Here is a 25003-nt window from a genome sequence, read left to right as displayed (position 1 = left end):
AGGTAAGCAGGTGAAAGGTGAATCGGAGGTTCAGACTGGGGAGAAACTGAAGAGTGACGTCACAGGAGGACTGTGATTAGGTTGGCCAAGAGAGGACCTGCAGGTAAGTAGTGGTGACTGGGAAGTAGCTTTTCTTTTCATTTGTCCATTTTTTTTTCTTTTGTTTTTTGGCATTGAAGTTGTATAAGTTAACCTAATGTTTAAGACATGGCAGGAGATCCCAGACCCCTGTCATGCTCCTCATGTGCGATGTGGGAGCTCAGGGACACATCCACTGACTCCGGCTCCTTCACATGCAAGAAGTGTGACCAGCTGCAGCTCCTGTTAGACCGCTTGACGGCTCTGGAGCTGCGGGTGGATTCACTTTGGAGCATCCGCGATACGGAGGGCGTCATGGATAGCACGTTCGCTGAGTTGGTCACACTGCAGGTGAAAATTACTGAGGGAAATAGAAAATGGGTGGCCAAAAGACAGAGCAAGAGTAGGAAGGCAATGCAGGTGTTCCCTGCGGTCATCTCCCTGCAAAACAGATATACCGCTTTGGATACTGTTGAGGGAGATGGCTCACCAGGGAAAGGCAGCAGCAGCCATGTTCATGGCACTGTGGCTGGCTCTGCTGCACAGAAGGGCAGGAAGAAGAATGGCAGGGCTATAGTAATAGGGGACTCAATCGTAAGGGAAATAGACAGGCGGTTCTGCAGATGCAATCGAGACTCCAGGATGGCATGTTGCCTCCCTAGTGCAAGGAAAAATCGGGATGAGGTCCTACAAGCTGAATTCAGGGAGTTAGGAGTTAAACTAAAAAGTTGGATCTCAGAGGTAGTAATCTCAGAATTGCTGCCAGTGCCACGAGCTAGTCAGAGTAGGAATATCAGGATAGATAGGATGAGTAGTTCGAAAGATGGTACAAGAGGGAGGGATTCAAATTCCTGGCCATTGGAACCGGTTCTGGGGAAGGTGAGACCATTACAAACCGGATGGTCTCCACCTGGGCAGGACTGGAACCAATGTCCTGGGGGAGTGTTTGCTATTGCTGTTGGGGAGGGTTTAAACTATTGTGGCAGGGGGATGACAACTGATGCAGTAAGTCAGAGGGAAGTAAAACGGGGACAGAAACAAAAGGCAGTCAGTGGGAAAGTGTAAGGCAGAGAAGCCATAGTCAAAAATCAAAAAGGGCCACAGTACATTAATGACTGAGGAGAGCTCAGTGAATAGGCCCAGTAATACTAAAAGGAATAAAACGGCAAGTAAAAACATATATGGAAAGCGAAGCAGCAGGTTATTACATGAAGATATGGGTTCAACGATAAGGAAAATTAGGAGAAATTTTGAAAGGAAAAATAACTTAAGAGAGGTTATTGATGGGTGTTAAGATTCAAAACGGAGTGGTCACGAATGGACGGGGGTCTGATTATTTTCGGCTCCATAGAGGGATGAGGCAGGGATGTCCTCTGTCCCCGTTATTGTTTGCACTGGCAATTGAGCCCCTGGCCATAGCATTGAGGGGTTCCAGGAAGTGGAGGGGAGTACTCGGGAGGAGAAGAACACCGGGTATCTCTGTATGCGGATGATTTGTTGCTATATGTGGCGGACCCGGCGGAGGGGATGCCAGAGATAATGCGGATACTTGGGGAGTTTGGGGATTTTTCAGGGTATAAATTGAACATGGGGAAAAGTGAGTTGTTTGTGGTGCATCCAGGGGAGCAGAGCAGAGAAATAGAGGATTTACCGTTGAGGAAGGTAACAAGGGACTTTCGGTACTTGGGGATCCAGATAGCCAAGAATTGGGGTACAATACATAGGCTTAATTTAACGCGGTTGGTGGAACAGATGGAGGAGGATTTTAAGAGATGGGACATGGTGTCCCCGTCACTGGCAGGGAGGGTGCAGGCGGTTAAAATGGTGGTCATCCCGAGATTCCTTTTTGTGTTTCAGTGCCTCCGGTGGTGGTCACGAAGGCTTTTTTCAAAAGAATCGAGAAGAGTATTATGAGTTTTGTGTGGGCCGGGAAGACCCCGAGAGTGAGGAAGGGATTTTTGCAGCGTAGGAGGGACAGGGGGGGGCTGGCACTACCGAGCCTAAATGAGTACTACTGGGCCGCCAACATTTCAATGGTGTGTAAGTGGATGGGAGAAGAGGAGGGAGCGGCGTGGAAGAGATTGGAGAGGGCGTCCTGTAGTGGGACTAGCCTACAAGCTATAGTGACGGCGCCGTTGCCGTTCTCACCGAAGAAATACACCACAAGCCCGGTGGTGGTGGCTACATTGAAAATTTGAGGACAGTGGAGACGGCACAGGGGAAAGACGGGAGCCTTGGTGCGGTCCCCGATGAGAAATAACCATAGGTTTGTTCCGGGGAGAATGGATGGGGGATTTGGAGCATGGCAAAGAGCAGGGGTAGCACAATTGAGAGATCTGTTCGTAGATGGGACGTTTGCGAGTCTGGGAGCGCTGACGGAAAAATATGGGTTGCCCCAAGGGAATGCATTTCGGTATATGCAACTGAGGGCTTTTGCGAGGCAACAGGTGAGGGAATTCCCGCAGCTCCCGACGCAGGAGGTGCAGGATAGAGTGATCTCAAAGACGTGGGTGGGGGATGGTAAGGTGTCGGACATATATAGGGAAATGAGGGACGAGGGGGAGATCATGGTAGATGAGCTGAAAGGGAAATGGGAAGAAGAGCTGGGGGAGGAGATTGAGGAGGGGCTGTGGGCTGATGCCCTACGTAGGGTAAACTCATCGTCCTCGTGTGCCAGGCTAAGCCTGATACAATTTAAGGTGTTACACAGGGCGCATATGACTGGAGCACGGCTCAGTAAATTTTTTGGGGTAGAGGATAGGTGTGTGAGATGCTCGAGAAGCCCAGCGAATCACACCCACATGTTCTGGTCATGCCCGGCACTACAGGGGTTTTGGGTGGGGGTGGCAAAGGTGCTTTCGAAGGTGGTGGGGGGGGTCCAGGTCGAACCAAGCTGGGGGTTGGCTATATTTGGGGTTGCAGAAGAGCCGGGACTGCAGGAGGCGAGAGAGGCTGATGTTTTGGCCTTTGCGTCCCTAGTAGCCCGGCGCAGGATATTGTTAATGTGGAAGGAAGCCAAACCCCCGGGTGTGGAGACCTGGATAAACGACATGGCAGGGTTTATAAAGTTAGAACGGATTAAGTTCGTACTAAGGGGTTCAGCTCAAGGGTTCACCAGGAGGTGGCAGCCGTTCTTCGACTACTTCACAGAAAGATAGAGGGAATGGAAAAGAAGAAGACAACAGCAGCAACCCAGGGGGGAGGGGGGGGGGAGGAATCGGACGGACTCTCAGGGATGTTATTGTATATGTATAGGCACTTGTTTTAGGTAATGTATATTGGACTGTTGGATTGTATCTTTGGAGAGTATCTATTTTTGACCAGGCAGTTGCCATTTAGTTTGGTTTTTGTTTCTGTTCATATATTATTTATTTATTTGTTTAAAACTGGCCACTGTTATTTATATTGCTTTATTGTTGTTTAAAAGAAACACTACGTACTGTTATGTTTGGCCAAAAAATCTTGAATAAAATATATATATTTTTTTAAAAGATTCAAAACGGAGGTATAAAAGCCAACAGAAGAGTCCTTTACCTGAATGCTCGTAGTATTCGGAATGAGGTAAATGAATTGATGGCGCAAATCATCGTGAATGACTATGATTTAGTGGCCATTACTGAAACATGGTTAAAGGATGGTCACATCTGGGAGTTAAATATCCAAGGGTATCAAACTATTCGGAAACACAGAGTGGATGTTAAGGGAGGTGGTGTAGCTCTGTTATATAAGAATGACATCCGGGCAGTAGTGAGGGATGACATCGGTGCTATGGAGGATAAGGTTGAATCCATTTGGGTGGAAATCAGGAATAGTAAGGCAAAAAAGTCACTGATAGAAGTAGTCTATAGGCCACCAAATAGTAACATTACGGTGGGGCGGGCAATAAACTAAGAAATAACTGATGCATGTAAAAATGGTACAGCAGTTATCATGGAGGATTTTAATCTACATGTCAACTGATTTAACTAGATCGGTCAAGGCAGCCTTGAGGAGGAGTTTATAGAATGTATCCGCGATAGTTTCCTAGAAGAGTATGTAATGGAATCTACGAGGGAACAAGCGGTCCTAGATCTGGTCCTGTGTAATGAGACAGGATTGATTAATGATCTCATAGTTCGGGATCTTCTCAGAAGGAGTGCTCACAACATGGTGGAATTTAAAATACAGATGGAGGGTGAGAGGGTAAAATCAAACACTAGTGTTTTGTGCTTAAACAAAGGAAATTACAATAGGACGAGAGAAGAGATGGCTAAGGTAGACTGGGTGCAAAGTCTTTATGGTGAAACAGTTGAGGAGCAGTGGAGACCCTTCCAAGCGATTCAGTGCTCAGCAAAAGTTTATCCCAACAAAAAGGAAGGACGGTATAAAGAGGGAAAATCAACCGTGGATATCTAAGGAAATAAGGGAGAGTATTAAATTGAAGGAGAAAGCATAGAAAACGGCATACAAGATTCGTGGGAGACGAAAGGATTGGTAAATCTTTAAGGGGCAACAGAAAGCTACTAAAAAAGCTATAAAGAGTAAGGTAGATTATGAGAGTAAACTTGCTCAAAATATAAAAACAGATAGTAAGTTTCTACAAATATCTAAAACAAAAAAAAGAGTGGCTAAGGTAAATATTGGTCCTTTAGAGGATGAAAAGGGAGATTTAATAATTGGAGATGAGGAAATGGCTGAGGAACTGAACAGGTTGTTTGGGTCGGTCTTCACAGTGTAAGACACAAATAACATGCCAGTGACTGATAAATGAAGCTATGACAGGTGAGGGCCTTGAGACGATTGTTATCACTAAGGAAGTAGTGATGGGCAAGCGATTGGGGCTAAAGGTAGACAAGTCTCCTGGACCTGATTGAATGCATCCCAGGGTGCTAAAAGAGATGGCTAGGGAAATCGCAACCGCACTCGTGATAATTTACCAAAATTCACTAGACTCTGGGGTGGTCCCGGCGGATTGGAAATTAGCAAATGTTACACCACTGTTTAAAAAAGGAGGTAGGTAGAAAACGGGTAATTATAGGCCAATTAGCTCAACTTCGGTAGTAGGGAAGATGCTGGAATCTAACATCAAGGAAGAAATAGCGAGACATCTGGATGGAAATTGTCCCATTGGACAGACGCAGCATGGGTTCATGATAGAGCAGGTCGTGCCTAACTAATTTAGTGGAATTTGTTGCGGACATTACCAGTGCGAGACAACGGGGAGCCAATGAATGTGGTATATCTGGATTTCCAGAAAGCTTTTGACAAGGTGCCACACAAAAGGTTGCTGCATAAGATAAAGATGTATGGCGTTAAGGGTAAAGTAGTAGCATGGATAGAGGATTGGTTAATTAATAGAAAGCAGAGAGTGGGGATAAATGGGTGTTTCTCTGGTTGGCAACCTGTAACTAGTGGGGTCCCTCAAGGATCAGTGTTGGGCCTGCAGTTGTTCACAATTTACATAGATGATTTGGAGTTGGGGACCAAGTGCAATGTGCCCAAGTTTGCAGACGACACTTAAGATGAGTGGTAAAGCAAAAAGTGCAGAGGAAGTCTGCAGAGGGATTTGTATAGATTAAGTGAATGGGCTAGGGTCTGGCAGATGGAATACAATGTTGACAAATGTGACGTTATCCATTTTGGTAGGAATAACAGCAAAAGGGATTATTATTTAAATGATAAAATATTAAAGCATGCTGCTGTGCAGCGGGTCCTGGGTGTCCTAGTGCAAGAGTCGCAAAAACTTGGTTTACAGGTGCAACAGGCGATTATGAGGGTGAATACAGGGAGGCAACCAGGGAGATAGGGAAAAAAAATGACGGAGATGGGAACCTGGTTGGAGATTCAGCAGGGGTGAATAAGGCATTCAGGGATTTCTACAGTAGGCTGTACAGGTCAGAACCCCCTACGGGGCCGGAGGGGATGAGGCACTTCTTGGAGGGGCTGAATTTCCCAAAGGTGGACAGGGAGCTGGTAGAAAGGCTGGGGGCCCCGATCGGGTTGGAAGAGATAGTGGAGGGTCTGAAGGGCATGCAGACGGGTATCCAGTGGAGTTTTATAAAATGTTCTCTGGGATATCGGGGCCGGTGTTGATGAGAATGTTCAATGAGGCAAGGGAAAGAGAGGTGCTGCCCCCGACGATGTCACAGGCCACAATTTCGCTGATTCAGAAGCGGGACAAGAACCAGGAGCTGTGTGGGTCCTACAGGCCGATATCCCTATTGAATGTGGATGCCAAATTGCTGGCCAAAATTTTGTCCTCCAGGATTAAGGATTGTGTTCCGGACGTTATTGGGGAGGACCAGACGGGGTTTGCTAAGGGTAGGCAGTTGGTGGCCAATGTAAGAAGGTTGTTCAACGTGATCATGATGCCCCTGGAAGGTAGGGAGGTGGATGTAGTGATCGCAATGGATGCAGAAAAGGCTTTTGATCGGGTAGAATGGGATTATGTGTGGGAGGTACTGGGACGGTTCTGATTTGGGCGGGGCTTTATTGACTGGGTCAGGTTGCTGTATCAGGCTCCTGTGGCAAGCGTACGGACGAATAGAACAACATCGGACTATTTTAGGCTGCACCAGGGACGAGACAGGGATGCCCCCTCTCCCCACTATTGTTCGCGCTAGCTATAGAGCAGTTGGCAATTGCTCCGAGAGCCTCAAGGGGCTGGTCTGGGCGGGTGGGGGGTTGGTGTGGGAGCGAATGGAGGCGGCGTTAGATTAGTAGGGGGAAGCTTTAGGTACCTCGGCATTCAAGTGGCGCGGGAATGGGACCGACTGCATAAATTAAATCTGGCCCGACTAGTAGACCAAATGAAGGATGATTTTCAGAGATGGGATGCGGTTCCGTTGTCACTGGCTGGGAGGGTGCAGACGGTGAAGATGACGGTCCTCCCAAGATTCCGGTTTGTATCTCAGTGTCTCCCCATCTTTATTCCGCTGTCCTTTTTTAAACGGGACAACAAAGTGATCACTGACTTTGTTTGGGCGGGCAAGACCCCGCGAGTAAGGAAGGTAATGCTTGAGCTGAGTCGGGGAGAGAGAAAGCGGGCTGGCGCTGCCAAATTTTAGTAACTATTACTGGGTGGCGAATATAGCCATGATCAGGAAGTGGGTGGTGGGGGAAGGGTCGGCATGGGAGCATATGGAGGCGGCTTCATGCAAGGGCACCAGTCTGGGGGCGTTGGTAACTGCACCTCTGCCATTCCTGCCAGCACAGTACTCCACCAGCCCCATGGTGGTGGCGGCCCTGAGAGTCTAGGGGCAATGGAGGAGACATGTGGGAGCAGAGGGAGCATTGGTCTGGTCCCCAATCGTTAATAATCACCGGTTTGCCCTGGGAAGTATGGACGGGGGTTTCCGGATATGGCGGAGAGCAGGGATTGAGAGGATGGGGGATATGTTTATTGAGGAAGGAGCTTTCAGAGTTTGAGGGCGCTGGAGGAGAAGTTTGGGTTGGTGAGGGGAAACAAATTCAGGTATCTGCAGGTGTGGGACTTCCTACGTAAACAGATGTCAACCTTCCCGCTCCTTCCGCTAAGGGGGATTCAGGACAGGGTAATTTCCAGACGGTGGGTAGGAGAAGGGAGCGTCTCTGACATTTACAAGGAACTTATGGGGTCAGAGGAGACGCAGACCGAGGAGCTGAAACTCAAGTGGGAGGAGGAGCTGGGAGGAGAGATAGAGGATGGTCTATGTGCGGACTATTTGAGTAGAGTCAACGCATCCGCAACATGTGCCAGGCTCAGCCTGATACAATTCAAGGTCGTTTGTCGGGCTCACATGACAGTGGCCCGGATGAGCAGATTCTTTGGGGTGGAAGACAGGTGTGCAAAATGTGCGGGAGGACCAGCGAACCATGTCCACATGTTCTGGACATGTCCGAAGCTCAGGGGATTTTGGCAGGGGTTTGCAGATGTCATGTCCACGGTATTAAAAACAAGGGTGGCACTGAGTCTAGAGGTGGCGATTTTCGGGGTGTCGGAAGACCCGGGAATCCAGGAGAAAGAGGCAGACATTCTAGCCTTTGCTTCCCTGGTAGCCCAGAGACGTATACTATTAGCTTGGAGGGTGTAGAGGCCAGGGGGACTCAAAGCCCTCACAGTCGGAGACCTGGCTATCGGACATGGCTAGCTTTCTCTGTTTGGAGAAAATCAAGTTTGCCTTGAGAGGGTCACTGTTACGGTTCGCCCGGAGGTGGCAACCGTTTGTCAACTTCTTCGCGGAAAATTAATTGTCAGCGGAAGGGGGGGGGGGGTTAGTTTAGCTTAAGAGTAGGGGTTTAATAAAGGTGGGACCTGCAAGGAAGGGAGATGGCTTTTGCACTATGTTTATAGTTTCATGTACATTATTTATTTTGTTGTTGTTACAATACAAAAAATACCTCAATAAAATGTTTATTAAAAAAAAAGATGAATGGAGTTTTGTCCTTCATTGCTGGAGGGATGGAGTTTAAAACTAGGGAGGTTATGCTGCAACTGTATAAGGTGTTAGTGAGGCCACACCGGGAGTATTGTGTTCAATTTTGGTCTCCTTACCTAAGAAAGGACGTACTGGCGCTGGAGGGTGTACAAAGGAGATTCATGAGGTTAATCCCAGAGTTGAGGGCATTTGATTATCAGTTTTTCACAGAATTTACAGTGCAGAAGGAGGCCATTCGGCCCGTCGAGTCTGCACCGGCTCTTGGAAAGAGCACCCTATCCAAGGTCAACACCCCCACCCTATCCCCATAACCCAGTCACCCCACCCAACACGAAGGGCATTTTTGGACACTAAGGGCAATTTATCATGGCCAATCCACCTAACCTGCACATCTTTGGACTGTGGGAGGAAACCGGAGCACCCGGAGGAAACCCACGCACACACGGGGAGGATGTGCAGAATCCGCACAGACAGTGACCCAAGCCAGAATCGAACCTGGGACCCTGGAGCTGCGAAGCAATTGTGCTATCCACAATGCTACCGTGCTGCCCAATAATGATCACTTATTGTCACAAGTAGGCTTCAATGAGTGACTGTGAGAACCCCCTAGTCGCTGCATTCCGGCACCTGTTCGGGGAGGCCGGTCCGGGAATTGAACCCGCGCTGCTGGCCTTGTTCTGCATTACAAGCCAGCAGTTTAGCCCACTGTGCTAAACAGTGGGCTATGAGGAGTGGGCCACTGTGCTATGAGGAGAGGTTGAGTAGACTGGGACCGTACTCGTTGGAATTTCGAAGGATGCGGGGGGATCTTATAGAAACATGTAAAATTATGAAGGGTATAGGATAGATGCGGGGAGGTTGTTTCCACTGGCGGGTGAAAGCAGAACTAGGGGGCATAGCCTCAAAATAAGGGGAAGTAGATTTAGGACTGAGTTTAGGAGGAACTTCTTCACCCAAAAGATTGTGAATCTATGGAATTCCCTGCCCAGTGAAGCAGTTGAGGCTGCTTCACTAAATGTTTTCAAGATAAAGATAGATAGTTTTTTGAAGAATAAAGGAATAAAGGGTTATGGTGTTCAGACGGGAAAGTGGAGCTGTGTCCACAAAAAAATCAGCCATGATCTTATTGAATGACGTAGCAGGCTCGAAGGGCCAGATGGCCTACTCCTGCTCCCAGTTCTTATGTTTATGTTCTTACTCCATTAATTATGTTGTTAAATCTTCCCCCTCCTGACCCAGCAAGTTTCCTTCAATAAGGCAGAATGGCAAGTCAGTCAACATGGTTCTAACTCTCCCTGGCCCAACTGCAGGATGTCTGCCGTAAATGATGAGCTCAGTTTTAATCCCCCACCGGTGTTATGATTGGCTGTTCATTTACTGAGCAAAGGAGGAATCTGGGGCCAGTCTTTCCTTAACATAGGTTTATTCACTTAATCCAGACAACACTGCCAGCCTCCCTTATCCTCTCCCCCCTCACAGCTGGAAATATATATTTAATAATAATGCCCTAACCTTTCCCCAATTAGTGACTAGAGCATTGTGACAGGATTGCAGGAATATCATTTTGAAATACCACAACCCGATGACCCACTTCTCCATTTGTCATCACCCCATCCCTGATAAATACAAACAGTTGAGCTTCAGTGTATTATAGATTTTTTTTAATACTAAGAAATAAATTATGAGTGAACAAGAATATTTTAGAATGTGTAGTAAACTTCAGTGTTGACAGTCAATATGGACTTGTTGACTTTAAGTGGGTGTGACAAAAATGTTGATGGTGATGATATTCAGTGGTAGTGATAAATATAGATGTACTGTTCTGATTTACCTGCAAATACCTTCACTCATCTTTTTTCCTTTACAGTAAGGAACAATATGCGTGAAAGAGTAACCGCTATCCACCACAAGGCAGCAGAGTTCGGAACTATTTTCTTCAAAATACTTGTGAGCACTGAGATTTCCAGCTGAAAAATACATTTAAAATATTCAAATCACATTCCTAGTTTTAAAAATATATCTAATAATCTATTGTAATAATCTATATGATCTGTGACTGACAGACCCTGTTGGAAAAAGCAATCAAGTCTGAACGCTCACCATTTGTCCTGTAAACCGCTTGAAACTGATATTCTTCAAATAAGATTTCATTCATCGATTCTTGGATGGAGTTAAAATTGAAATATGGTTCAGTGATGATGATAGTGGTTTCAGGAAAATCCACCTGCATGGACGTTTTAAAACTATTAGATACAGTCTGACAAAGCTCTATTAATTATTCCTTTATATCATATGAAGAAGTGTCTCAGAAATTATCTTTGATCTAGACTTTTGGAAATCTATCGTTTGGGAGAAGAGATTACTGCACCACAATGGCTAGTACAATAAACACGAACTGAGACATTTTTGTAGGTCTAAAGGGGTCAAGAGATCAATAGAAAAATCAGGCACTTGCACATAGATAAAGGTGTGAAAAATAATTGAGAACAAAATGTGTAAAATTATGAAAATACTGTAGTTGTGTTGTATCCACATACATTGAAATGTTACTGGTATACAATATCGGCACAAAAATGAAATTTCCATAAGATTGCACGCCCCCATAAACTCCATCACATTATATAACATTCTTCACATCTAAAATATATCAATTAATTTATAGGAAGGACGTGATTGGACTGTAGGGGGTGTTAAGTAATGGGTTAAGAGACATTGCAATTATTTGTCTCATTTATGTTAAGTATCCATTAATTGACACTGATATGTAAAGGGGCTTCAGGTGGCCTCTGTCAGATGATGTGTAGTTAGACTTTTGTGCAAAGTCTGTTGGAATGAAATAAATGTGTGTTGGTGAAAAAAGGTACAGAACTTTAAACTCTTCATATCACAGCAACTAAAACGTCTAACAATTGGTAGCAGAGGATGGTTGCTGTGTAAATGTGAAGGGTTGAAAGATACAACTTTTCCAGGTCAAACCAAGGAGTGAGTGAGAAAAGAAAAAAAGGGATATATGGCTGAACCGAGGATAAAGATGGCTGGATATGACTATCCTCCCTTATTTTCTGAAAGGGAATCGTACTACCAATGGAGAAGTGCAGTAGTTATGTGGACTACAGTAACTGCTTTGGGAAAGAGAAAACAAGGTATGGCATTGGCTCTTTCTCTACCATATGGCAGTAAAATTCGAAACAAAGTGCTTTCTGAGCTGGAATTGGAAGAGTTAGACTCAGAAGAAGGTCTGGAGACTTTATTACATTATATGGATAAGATTTATAAGAAAGATGACTTGTTAAGTGCGTATGAAGCATGGTCGGATTTTGATAAGTTCCGGAAAATGGAGGATATCTCCATGGAAGACTATATAATGGAATTTGGCAGACGATATAAAAGGCTGCAGAAACACAACTTGGAATTTCCACAGTCTGTGTTGGCCTTTAAATTACTTGACTGTGCTAGAGTGAGCAACATGGATAGGCTCCTGGTTTTGACAGGAGTTCAGTTTACTGATAAGGATACTTATTCGAACAGATGACAAAAGCTTTACAAAAGTTTCTGGGGAAACATTTGATTCGGATGGCTCTGATGACCCAAATAGGTCAGCCTGCAATAAGGCAGAATATGGAAGATACACTACTAACAGGATGGCGAAATCATATGGCTACGAACATATGGCTACTATAATCATATGGCTACTATAGAAGGAGACCAGGAAATTATGAAGATAGAACCCCAGTTAGAACCTACAATAGGAAGATGAACCCCAGAAATGCACAGGGCATGATAAATCGATGTTTTCGATGTGACTCTCAATATCATTATGCTATCAACTATCCATCTCGTTATGATAGTGTGTTTGAAGCGACACATGATACGGAAGAGTCAGAAGAGGAAAAAGATAGTGATCAGAAAGAAGCATTGTCCTAATGACAAGCAGTTTTACGCCGGTAATGAGGGTGTTGGTTGCAGAATCATTCAACTGTGCTGCTGTGGACAGCGGCTGCACATCTACTGTGTGTGGAATTGACTGGTTATAATGTTATCTGGACTCCTTGAATACTGAAAATCGTAACACGGTTAAGGAATTTGAAAGTTCCATAAGTTTCAGGTTTGGGGATGATAATACTCTGAAATCGCTGAAAAGAGTGGTGATCCATTGCAATATTGCCGGAGTGAATCATTTCATTAGCACGGGTGTTGTATCAAGTGAGATACCTTTTACTTCTGAGCAGACCGTCGATGAAGAAAGCACATATGAAACTGGATATGGAATAGGATAAGGCACCAGTTTTTGGAAAGACGATGGACTTACAATTTACACAGTCGGGACACTATTGTATTCCATTACCGACAAATAATATTTCAAGTAGAGTGGTTAAGGATGTGTTAACGGCAGTTGAAAGTGGGACTTTAGCTGATAAAAAGCTTGTGGTATTAAAACTGTATAGGCAATTTGCACATGCGTCTCCTCGGAGGCGGAAAAATTTATTAAAGGATGCAGGGGTAAGGGATGACAACTATACTAAACTGAGAGAACAGGTTAGTGACCGCTGTGAAGTTTGTAGGAAGTACAGAAGGACACCAGCACGACCGATAGTAACCCTACCTTTGGCCAAGGATTTTAACGACATTGTGGCCATGGACCTTAAGATCTGGGATAAAGCAAATAATATATTTATTTTGTAGATTTAGCAACCAGATTTAGTCAATCAACGATTGTACGAAGTAAAGAAAAGAGAGTAATTCTGGATCAAATCATGGAAAAATGGATAGGAACAGGAATGGATCCACCAGCAAAATTCCTTACGGACAATGGGGGAGAATTTGCTAATGATGAGTTTAGGGATATGTGTGAAAACGTGAATATCAGAGTTATGAATACAGCTGCAGAAAGCTCATTTAGTAATGGTGTCTGTGAAAGAAATCATGCTGTCATCGATGACATGCTTCGGAAAATTTTGGCAGATCGACCAAATTGCAGGCCAAATTCAGCTTTAGCATGGGCGGTACATGCAAAGAATTAATTGCAGATGGGTGGGGGCTATCGGCCTTGTCAATTAGTGTTTGGTAGAAATCCTAAAGTTTTGTGCATTTTGGATGACCTGCCTCCAGCTTGGGAGGGGACTACAATTAGCTCTGGTTTTGCTGAACATGTAAATGCATTCCATCGCAGAAGAAAAGCCTTTTTGGAAGCAGAAGTCTCTGAAAGAATTCGCAGAGCTTTAAGACATAACGTACGGCCATCAGATGCTGCTTTTCAGCAAGGAGACATGGTATACTATAAGAGAGACAATTCTACTGAATGGAAAGTCCCAGGGAAGATCATAGGCATAGATGGCAAAACAATTATTTTGCAACATGGTAATCAAGCTGTTAGGGTCCATTCATCAAGGATAATGGGTACAGATTACAAATTTTCAAATTTACACCGAGCAGACAGACATGACGAGGAACCAGTCATCTGGCACGCATGTGTTACAGAACTATGAGGACCAATTAACTGATATAGACAGGGTTTCTGTGGAGGAACACAACACTTCTGATGAATTAGAACAGGCCATTTTTCCGAAAGGGCAACTGCCAAAAGTTGGTACAAAAGTGACATACTTGCCTGAAGGGTCTAGTCAATAGAAGGATGCAACTGTTATTAGTAGAGCAGGGAAGGCCACTGGAAAGTATAAACATTGGTTGAATGTACAGCATTCAGGGGAAGGAGTCAAGACAATGGATTGGGAAAACAAAGTCCAAAAATGGAGGGCACAGAAACGCAGTGCCAGTTCAGATAGTACATCGGATAGTGAACAGGTCCGCAGGAAAAGGTCGAGAACTATTGAAAGGACATCCCACGGCAGAAGGAAAGATCAAGCAGTAGCAATACAGAACGAGATACCAGGCGAGAGAGGGGACGTAGTTTATCAAGATCTCGGAACATGAGTAAGACTACGAGTACTAATAGGAGTAGAAGCCCACATGCACGTGAGATTTTGGTGGCTTCAAGTAAATTAGATGAAAAGTTATCAAAGATGCTAAACAGCAAGAATTGCATAGTTGGAGTGAATTTGGGGTATACACGGAAGTACCGGATAGGGGACAAAGAGCTCTATCCAATAGATGGATTTGCACGGAAAAGGTTCTTCCGGATGGAACTTATAAGGCAAAGGCCAGGCTTGTGGCAAGGGGATTTGAAGAAAACTTAGAAGATCAGGATTTAAGGGTAGATTCACCTACAACAGGAAAGGTTATTTTAAAGATCTTCTTGGCTCTATTAGCCACAAAGGCATGGGAATGCAAATCTATAGATATAAAAGCTGTCTTTTTGCAGGGGCATCAGCTCCAGAGAGACATTTTTCTCCGTCCTCCTAAAGAAGCAGCTAACACCGAAGGGTACTCTGGAAGTTGAACAAATGTGTATATGGATTAAATGATGCATCTAGAGTCTGGTAATTTTCCGTCAGGTCAGTTTTGTTAAAGTTAGGCTGTTGCCAGTTGAAAGCAGATCCTGCAATGTTTTACTGGCATCTTTATGATGCATGTCGATGATTTTTTGTGGGGTGGGATTAGTGATTTTGAAGCTATTGTAATCTCTGTTTTGAGGAAAGAATTCAGGGTTGGAAGTCAGGCTTCCAGTGCATTTACATATATTGGACTGGAAATTGGTCGTAATACGTTAGGGGCAACTTTACGTCAGCAATCTTACTTGGAAAGCATCAGCCCAATAGCAATTAGTCATGGCCGAGTTTCAGAAAAAGTCGCAATGGTTTCAAAGATAGAAAAAGAGCAACTGCGAAGTTTAATTGGGCAACTGAACTGGTTAGGTAGACCGACTAGACCGGACGTGAGTTTTAATGTCATGGAGTGGAGTACAAAAATGAATGATCCCAAAGTGGAAGACATAATAAGAGCAAATAAAGCGTTGGCCAAATTAAAAATGCAGGAGTGTGTTTTGAAGTTCCCAGTTTTAGGTGACCGTAGGCACTTGAAACTCATAGTTTATAGTGATGCGTCCTACGCAAATTTATGTGATGGGGTTTCAAGCGCAGGAGGTTTTATAATTTTCCTTTTGGGGATCAATGGTTGCCCGCTTGTGTGGGAAACAAAGAAAATAAGGAAACAAAGAAAATGAGCACTTTGGCTGCTGAGACGTTGAACCTTGTAGAGGTGGTGTATGGCCTTTTATACAAGTCAGATATTGACAGAAATTTTGGGATTAGGGGATTTGCGTAATATACCTATTGACTGTCACATTGACAATAAATCCCTGTGGGAAAATGTGCACTCTACAAAAAGTATCAATGAAAAGAGGTTACGGATGGACATCGCAAGTTTGAAGCAGATGTTGGACAGAGGGGAAATAACAAAAATTAAATGGGTCAACAGTAGCTATCAACTGTCAGACTGTTTTATGAAAAGAGGGGCGAGTTCACAGAAACTTTTGGATATTGTTAATGAAGGGCGCTTGTTTCTGTGACTTTTTTCTTTCTCGTCCCCAAAAAACTGAAAAAAAGGGGGGGGAATCATGTGTGTTTTTGAGTTTCTTGAAATTTTGTTTTCACCTAATTATTTTTTTTCGCCAAGGGAAGACTGTTAAGTAATGGTTAAGAGACATTGCAATTAGTTGTCTCATTTATGTTAAGTATCCATTAATTGACACTGATATGTAAAGGGGCTTCAGGTGGCCTATGTCAGGTGATGTGTAGTTAGAGTTTTGTGCAAAGTCTGTTGGAATGAAATAAATGTGTTGGTGAAAAAAGGAACAGAACTTTAAACTCTTCATACCACAGCAACTAAAACGTCTAACAGGGAGTGCAGAGGCGATTCACTAGGATGTTGCCTGGGATGGAACATTTAAGTTCTGAAAAGAGGTTGAATGGGCTTGGGTTATTTTCACTGGAGCACAGAAGATTGTGGGGCGACCTGATCGAGGTGCACAGGATTGAGGGGCATGATTATGAGTGGATAGGGAGCAGCTGTTCCCCTTAGTTGAAGGGTCAGTTATGAGGGGACACAAGTTCAAGGTCGGGGCAGGAGGTTTAGGGGGTATTATACACTGCCTGGGACGGTGGTAGAGGTGGGTTGCCTGACATCCTTTAAAAGGTACCTGGATGAGTACTTGGTATGTCATTACATTCAAGGCTGTGAGCCAAGTGTTGGTAAATGGGATTAGGTAGGCAGAGCAGGTGTTTTTTTCATGCGTCGGTGTAGACTTGGTAGGCCGAAGGGCCTCTTCTGCGCTGTATTATTCTGTGAATTACTTTTGAAGTGCAGTCACTATTCTGATCCAAGTAAATGTCTACATCTATTTGAAGGAATAGTACCAGTTGGACTGGGCTGAATCCCTATATCCTAAGGGAAGAGCAAAAATTGAGAAACGGCATACACAAAGTAAATAGACAAAAAGAGATGAAAAAGAAAATATGAAGCATTACGATATAAGGCTGAAAATCAATCAGGAAAACAAAAATAAATGTTTTAAGTATTCTATAGAAAATGTAGAAGGAGAAAAGGAGAAACAATTTGGATAAAACCACTCATTAATGTATACACATAATAAATGCACAAGTAATGACAGCACAAATAGCAGAAATATTAAATTACTTTCCCAATCTTTAGCAGTGAAATAAACATGGTAGGCATGACATGCAAAGATGACATAAACAAGGATATAAAACCACTTAAAGTAGAACGGGGGGAGATAATTGCTAAACTAATCAAACCTAGAGAAGATAAAAACTCCTGGTCCAGACAGATTGCATCCACGCATATTTCACATTAGGGAAGAGATACCAAAGACCCTGTACATATAGAGAGGGAATAGAGTCAGGCGGACTAGCAGACAGTGTTTATGATTCCTCTATAGAAAAAAGTACAGGGAATTAGACCAATTGGTGATAGGAAAGATAATGGAATTCTTACTCAAAGATGTCATAGAAAAATATCTAAACTGAAAATTAATTTTAAAAATAAGAGTAATCAGTAAGGTTTCCAAAAGGAAAGGTCATGCTTGACCAACCATAATGAATTATTTGAAGCAGCAGCAGAAAGGATAGATAAGGATGATACAATCAACGGAATATATTTGGATTTCCAAAAAACCTTTGATTGGGTATCACATAGTAGACTCATGATTATATGGTTAGAAAACATGGAGTCGGGGGACAAGAAACCGAATGAATACCAAGTTGGCTACAAAACAGAAGAGAGAGAGTATGGAATAAAGGCAATAACTCCGGTTTGGCAAATGGTGAGATGTGATGCTCAGAGTTTAAAGGAAGACTGGGTTCTTTAGCAACCAGGATTCACAGTTGGAAAGCCCCAGAAAAAGCAACTCTCTCAAAATGGGCCACACTGTAGCACAAGTGAATAGCACTGTGGCTTCACAGCGCCAGGGTCCCAGGTTCGATTCCCCGCTGGGTCACTGTGTGTGAGGAGTCTGCACGTTCTCCCCGTTTCTGCGTGGGTTTCCTCCGGGTGCTCCGGTTTCCTCCCAGTCCAAAGACGTGCAAGTTAGGCCATGATAAATTGCCCTTCGTGACCAAAAAGGTTAGGAGGGGTTATTGGGTTACGGGGATAGGGTGGAAGTGAGGGCTTAAGTGGGTCGGTGCAGACTCGATGGGCCGAATGGCCTCCTTCTGCACTGTATGTTCTACGTTCTCAATTTATGTAAATGATTTGGATTCGGAAATAAAATAAAATTTCAAAATTTGTGTATGCAGCAACCAGATACAGAAAGGTATTAGTAAACTTGCAGAATAGCCATGTAATTTAACAAATGAACTTCAATACAGATAAGAGTGAGGTTTGATTTGATTTATTATTGTCACATGTATCGGTATACAGTGAAAAGTATTGTTTCTTGCATGCTGTACAACCAATGCATATCGTACATAGGGAAAGGAAAGACTAGAGAATATAACTGTAACATTGTATTATGTAGTCTCTCCTTCCTTCCCTATGTAGGGTATGCATTGGTTGTACAGCATGCAAGAAACATGTGAGGGAAGAAGATGGCCTTTGCACGATGTTTATATTTGTATGTATACTGTTTCTTCTGTTATTGTTACAAAATCACAAATACCTCAATAAAATGTTTTATTAAAAAAAAGGGATAAGTGGAGCTGGAGTACAGTATATACAACAGCATGGACCTTTGGGTCGAATAGCTTGTTTCCATACTATAAATGCTTTGCAATTGTTGTTGTGATTTATTATACAATTTCAGTAACTCAACATATTTTTGGTTCCAAGACTGAATCAATCCTCGTTCACTGGGCGCAGGTAATCAGTAACATAAATATTTGGATTGGATTTGTTTATTGTCACGTGTACCGAGGTACAGTGAAAAGTATTTTACTTGCAGTCCAGGCTTTGATTTATTTCAAGCGCATCTTAAATGATGAGACACGTCAACACCAAACTTCCAGATTGCCTTGATCCACTGCAATTCCCCTACCACCACAACCGGTCCACAGCAGATGCCATCTCCCTGGACCTACATTCATCCCTGGAGCATCTCGACAACAAGGACACTTACATCAGACTCCTGTGCATGGACTACAGCTCCGCCTTCAACACCATAATCCCAGCCAAGCTCATATCCAAACTCCAAAGACTAGGTGACTCCTCCGTCTGCAACTAGATCGATGACTTCCTCACCCACAACCGCAATCTGTAAGGATAAACGACACCTCCTCCACAATATTCCTCAATACCAGGGCCCCACAAGGCTGCATACTTAGCCCATTACTATACTCCCTACACACACATGTCTGTGTGGCAAAATTCGGCTCCAACTCCATCTACAAGTTTGCTGATGACACGACCACAGTGGGTCGTATCTCAAACAACGACGAGTCAGAGTATAGGAGGGAGATAGAGAACTTAAGTGGCAAGGTGCAATGACAACAATCTATTCCTCAATGTCAGCAAATCGAAGGAGCTGATCACCGACTTCAGGAAGCAAAGTGTCGTCCACGCCCCTGTATGTATTAATGGTGCCGAGATGGAGATGGTGGACAGCTTCAAATTCCTAGATGTAAACATCACCAACAATATTTCCTGGTCCACCCACATTGACACTATGACCAAGAAAGCACGACAGTACCTATACCTCCTCAGGAAATTAAGGAAATTTGGCATGTCCACAATGTCCAATTTCTAAATGTACCATAGAAAGCATCCTATCTGGCTGCATCACAGCCTGGTATGGCAACTGCTCAGCCCAAGCCCTCAAGAAACTACAGAAAGTCGTGAACAAAGCGAGCCTGCCTCCCATCCATTGACTCGGTTCTGCCTTGTGAAAGCGGGCAGCAAAATCTAAGAACCCTCCCGCGCAGTTTATTCTCTTTTCCAACCTCTTCCATTGGGGAGACGATACAAAAGTTTGAGAACATGCACCAATAGATTCAAAAAACACTTCTTCCCTTCTGTTACCAGACTCTTGACTTGCCCTCTTATGGACTGAACTGATCTTTCTACGCATCTTCTCTACAGTTGTAGCACTAAGCCGTATACTTCACCAGCTGTCTATGTTTATGTATTTAAACTATAATGTTTTTATCATGTTTTTATCGTATGTTCTATGTTTTCACGTATGGAGCGATCTGCCTGGACGGTACACAGACCAATACTTTTCACTGTATTCCAAAATGAAAATTCTTGAGTTCTAATCAATTTTATTTTCAAGAAACAATGTGCAGAAACATTTATTTGTGTGTGCTGTCATTACATGGATAGCCGTCAGACTCTTCATCTGAGCTTTAATTGAAGTGGACCCTTATTCTTCAATTCAATAGTGTTAATAAGAGGTTCCCATCCAAAATTAAATCAGAAACCATGCAGACAATGTGATGGATGTAATAAAGAACATAATGCATAATTTAATTAGTTTTTATTTTCTTATTCAAAGCCAGAATTAAACACTTATTGTGCTTTCTCATCCCTCTTGAATACCTCAAAATTAACAGTGTAGTTAACTTTGAAATGTTGAAAACTGAAGGACTCATAAATAGCAGGAGGATTAATAATCAAAATGGGAAATGAAAAATGCTGAATATGTACATCTGATCCATCTGCATCCTCAGAAAAGTATAAACCAAGAGTTAATTTGTCTTTTCTCCTCTCAAATGCTGGTGGATTGGCCGAATACTTCTGCACAGTTTTCATTGAAAATGGCCAGTTAATTGGATTTTAATACTGGTGGGTGAGGGAGTAGCACTAGCCAGGAGAATGAGGAAAATGTGTCTGCTCTTCTTTGAAGTCACAATTTTATTGTCCACCTAAACAGATAGCCAAGACCTTGCCTTGATGATACAACCAACTGACAGCCCCTCCGACAATGCAGTATTCATTTAGCACTGCATTGATATTTCAGCCTAGGTTATGTGGTCTAATCCTGGAGAACCCAAACCCACAGCCTTCTGATTCAGTCAACAGTGCGACCAACTGAACAAGGCCGACACCTGAAAGGAATCTTTAAAAACAATTTGTAACCATTCATAGAGTGGATATACTGGTCATACAACTTTTTACTCCGTTTAGCTGACTGCCTTTTAATTATATGTTTTCCCAGCTATTTTATTAGTTCATAACCCAACTTCTTCTCAGCCCAACTCTGCAAAAAATGCTGTGAATTTGAAACATCTACTGCGGAAAACTTTGAAAATAATAAAACTTTGTACGAAGTTATTTCACCAAGCCCAAATGTGACAACTTAGAAAAGGAAATCTGCAAGGTATCCTGCTGCCCTCAGTTTCCTATTCCTTGATCCATTGTGTCCTGGTTTTTCCTCACTCAGGAAAGTTGCTTCATTTGGAGCGCTGAGATGGAAGGTGGGCAGTAGGCGGGTTGAACGGGTTATCATAGAATGGTAAGTGAGTTGTCGCACTGATGGCTTCACAAGCTTGTGGGATTTTGTCACTTGGTGGCAGAAGTGTGAGGGAGTGATGTTTGCAAGGACAGAAATCCAGAAGGCAATGGATCAGCAATCACGTTGTGCCCCACCCTACCCCATCAGTACCCAGGCCTCCCAGGGAAACAAATGATCACAGCAGCAGATTGAATTCTGAGAGAAACTTAAAATCAGGGTCGAAGTAGCTTTGTTGAAGGTCAAGTGTGTGGGTTCAAAAGGACTTGTACAATTTCAAATGATGTTGAAGGACATTGGCGATGTCCCCGTGGATGAGACAACATTTGATTTCCTCAACATGGTGGACATCCCAGAGGATTGCGGCATCGCGGAGAATAAATGGGGGAAGAGATATGCAGCTACTGGGTTGGGTAGGCTTGAGGGTTCCAGTAATGCGCTGCATGGGAGTAGTTGGATGGCATCAAATTAAACTACTTAAGCTCCATACTGATGCACAGCACTCAGTTACAGAGTACACTATGACCATCACTGGCATCTGAAGCACTAGTACTCTCCAGCCTGTGTTCAGAAGTTTCTGGACCAAATTAATCCTTGTCTTTGTCTTGCTGGATATCTTACTGAGTGGCCGCGGAAGGTTAATATGCGAACAAGCTTCACTCCGAGTTAGTCGCAACAAAGTCACTTGAACAGCATTGCCATAAAAGGTCACTTTCAGGATGTACTTAATGTTTCTGTTATCAAGATTTACCTATGTTTTATAAGGATTTGGCTTCGAGCTTCCATGGCATTTAGATCTCTGTTAAAACATAGAACATTACAGTGCAGTACAGGACCTTCGGCCCTCGATGTTGCGCCGACCTGTGAAACCACTCTCAACCCATCTACACTATTCCCTTATCGTCCATATGTCTATCCAAGGACCATTTGAATGCACTTAGTGTTGGCGAGTCCACTACTGTTGCAGGCAGGGCATTCCACGCCCTTACTACTCTCTAAGTAAAGAACCTACCTCTGACATCTGTCTTATATCTATCTCCCCTCAATTTAAAGCTATGTCCCCTCGTGCTAGACATCACCATCCCAGGAAAAAGGCTCTCACTGTCTACCCTATCCAATTCTCCGATCATCTGGTGTGCCTCAATTAAGTCACCTCTTAACCTTCTCTCTAAGGAAAACAGCCTCAAGTCCCTCAGCCTTTCCTCATAAGATCTTCCCTCCATACCAGGCAACATTCTGGTAAATCTCCTCTGCACCCTTTCCAATGCTTCCTCATCCTTCCTATAATGCGACGACCAGAATTGCACGCAATACTCCAAATGCGACCGCACCAGAGTTTTGTACAGCTGCAACATGACCTCATGGCTCCGAAACTCAATCCCTCTACCAATAAAAGCTAATACACCGTACGCCTTAACAACCCTCTCAACCTGGGTGGCAACTTTCAGGGATCTATGTACATGGACACCGAGATCTCTCTGCTCATCCACACTACCAAGAATCTTACCATTAGCCCAGTACTCTGTCTTCCTGTTATTCCTTCCAAAATGAATCACCTCACACTTTTCTGCATTAAACTCCATTTGCCACCTCTCAGCCCAGCACTGCAGCTTATCTATGTCCCTCTGTAACTTGTAACATCCTTCCGCACTGTCCACAACTCCACTGACTTTAGTGTCATCTGCAAATTTACTCACCCATCCTTCTACGCCCTCCTCAAGGTCATTTATAAAAATGACAAACAGCAGTGGCCCTAAAACAGATCCTTGTGGTACACCACTAGTATCTGGACTCTACTCTGAACATTTCCCATCAACCACCACCCTTTGTCTTCTTCCAGCTAGCCAATTTCTGATCCAAACTGCTAAATCACCCTGAATCCCATGCCTCCGTATTTTTTGCAGTAGCCTACCGTGGGGAACCTGATCAAACGCTTTACTGAAATCCATATACACCACATCAACTGCTTTACCCGAATCCACCTGTTTGGTCACCTTCTCGAAGAACTTAATAAGGTTTGTGAGGCACGACCTACCCTTCACAAAACCTTGTTGACTATCTCTAATCAAATTATTCCTTTCCAGATGATTATACATCCTATCTCTTATAAACCTTTCCAAGATTTTGCCCACAACAGAAGTAAGGCTCACTGGTCTATAGTTACCGGGGTTGTCTCTACTCCCCTTCTTGAACAAGGGGACATTTGCTATCCTCTAGTCTTCTCGCACTATTCCTGTAGACAAAGATGACTTAAAGATCAAAGCCAAAGGCTCAGCAATCTCCTCCCTAGTTTCCCAGAGAATCCTAGGATAAATCCCATCTGACCCAGGGGACTTATGTATTTTCACACTTTCCAGAATTGCTAACACCTCCTCCTTATGAACCTCCAAGTCCTTCTAGTCTAGTAGCCTGAATCTCAGTATTCTCCTCGACAACATTGTCTTTTTCCTGTGTGAATACTGACGAAAAATATTCATTTAGCACCTCTCCTATCTCCTCGGACTCCGAGCACAACTTCCCACTACTGTCCTTGACTGGCCCTACTCTTACCCTAGTCATTCATTTATTCCTGACATATCTATAGAAAGCTTTAGGGTTATCCTTGATACTACCTGCCAAAGACTTCTCATGTCCCCTCCTGGCTCTTCTTAGCTCTCTCTTTAGGTCCTTCCTAGCTAACTTGTGACTCTCGAGCGCCCTAACTGAACTTTCATGTCTCATCTTTACATAAACCTCCTTCTTCCTCTTGACAAGTGCTTCAACTGCTTTAGTAAACCACAGTTCCCTTGCTCGACCACTCCCTCCCTGACAGGTACATACTTATCAAGGACACGCAGGAGCGGTTCCTTGAACAAGCTCCACATTTCCATTGTGCCCATTCCCTGCAGTTTTCCTCTCCATCCGATGCATCGTAAGTCCATGCCTCATCATATCATAATTGACTTTCCCCCAGATATAACTCTTGCCCTGCGGTATATACCTATCCCTTTCCGTCACTAAAGTAAACGTAATCGAATTGTGGTCACTATCACCAAAGTGCTCACCTACCTCCAAATCTAACACCTGTCCTGGTTCATTGCCCAGTACCAAATCCAATATGGCCTCGCCTCTCGTTGGCCTATCTACATACTGTGTCAGGAAACTCTCCTGCACACATTGGACAAAAACGGACCCATCTAAAGTACTCGAACTATAGCGTTTCCAGTCAATATTTGGAAAGTTAAAGTCCCCCATAACAACTACCCTATTGCTTTCGGTCCTATTCAGAATCATCTTTGCAATCCTTTCCTCTACATCTCTGGAACTTTTCGGAGGCCTATAGAAAACCCCTAACAGGGTGACCTCTCCTTTCCTGTTTCTAACCTCAGCCCATACTACCTCAGTAGACGAGTCCTCATCAAACGTCCTTTCTGCCACTGTAATACTGTCCTTGACTAACAATGCCACCCCTCTCCCTCTTTTACCACCTTCCCTGAGCTTACTGAAATATCTAAACCCCGGCACCTGCAACAACCATTTCTGTCCCTGCTCTATCCATGTCTACGAAATGGCCACAACATCGATGTCCCAGGTACCAACCCATGCCGCAAGTTCACCCACCTTATTCCGTATGCTCCTGGCATTGAAGACACACTTTAAACCAACTTCCTGCCTACCGGTGCACTCCTGC

General features: G+C 43.8%; 1 protein-coding gene across 1 annotated transcript in view; it reads right to left on the bottom strand.

Moving 5' to 3' along the window:
• The window catches only part of actr6 (actin related protein 6), a 69150-nt gene that overhangs the window by 29295 nt on the left and 14852 nt on the right, over window positions 1-25003 (bottom strand). Inside the window, exons 4-5 of the mRNA XM_072471581.1 lie at window positions 10575-10698; window positions 10306-10441 (exon numbers count right to left, since the gene is read on the bottom strand). Coding sequence (XP_072327682.1) covers window positions 10306-10441; window positions 10575-10698 — 260 coding nt within the window. The remainder of the gene's footprint in view (window positions 1-10305; window positions 10442-10574; window positions 10699-25003) is intronic.

The sequence above is a fragment of the Scyliorhinus torazame genome, chromosome 13 (assembly GCF_047496885.1).
Source record: "Scyliorhinus torazame isolate Kashiwa2021f chromosome 13, sScyTor2.1, whole genome shotgun sequence".
NCBI lineage: Eukaryota > Metazoa > Chordata > Chondrichthyes > Carcharhiniformes > Scyliorhinidae > Scyliorhinus > Scyliorhinus torazame.
The sequence above is the reverse complement of the archived record's forward strand: the minus strand, read 5'-3'. Positions and strand labels throughout refer to the sequence as shown.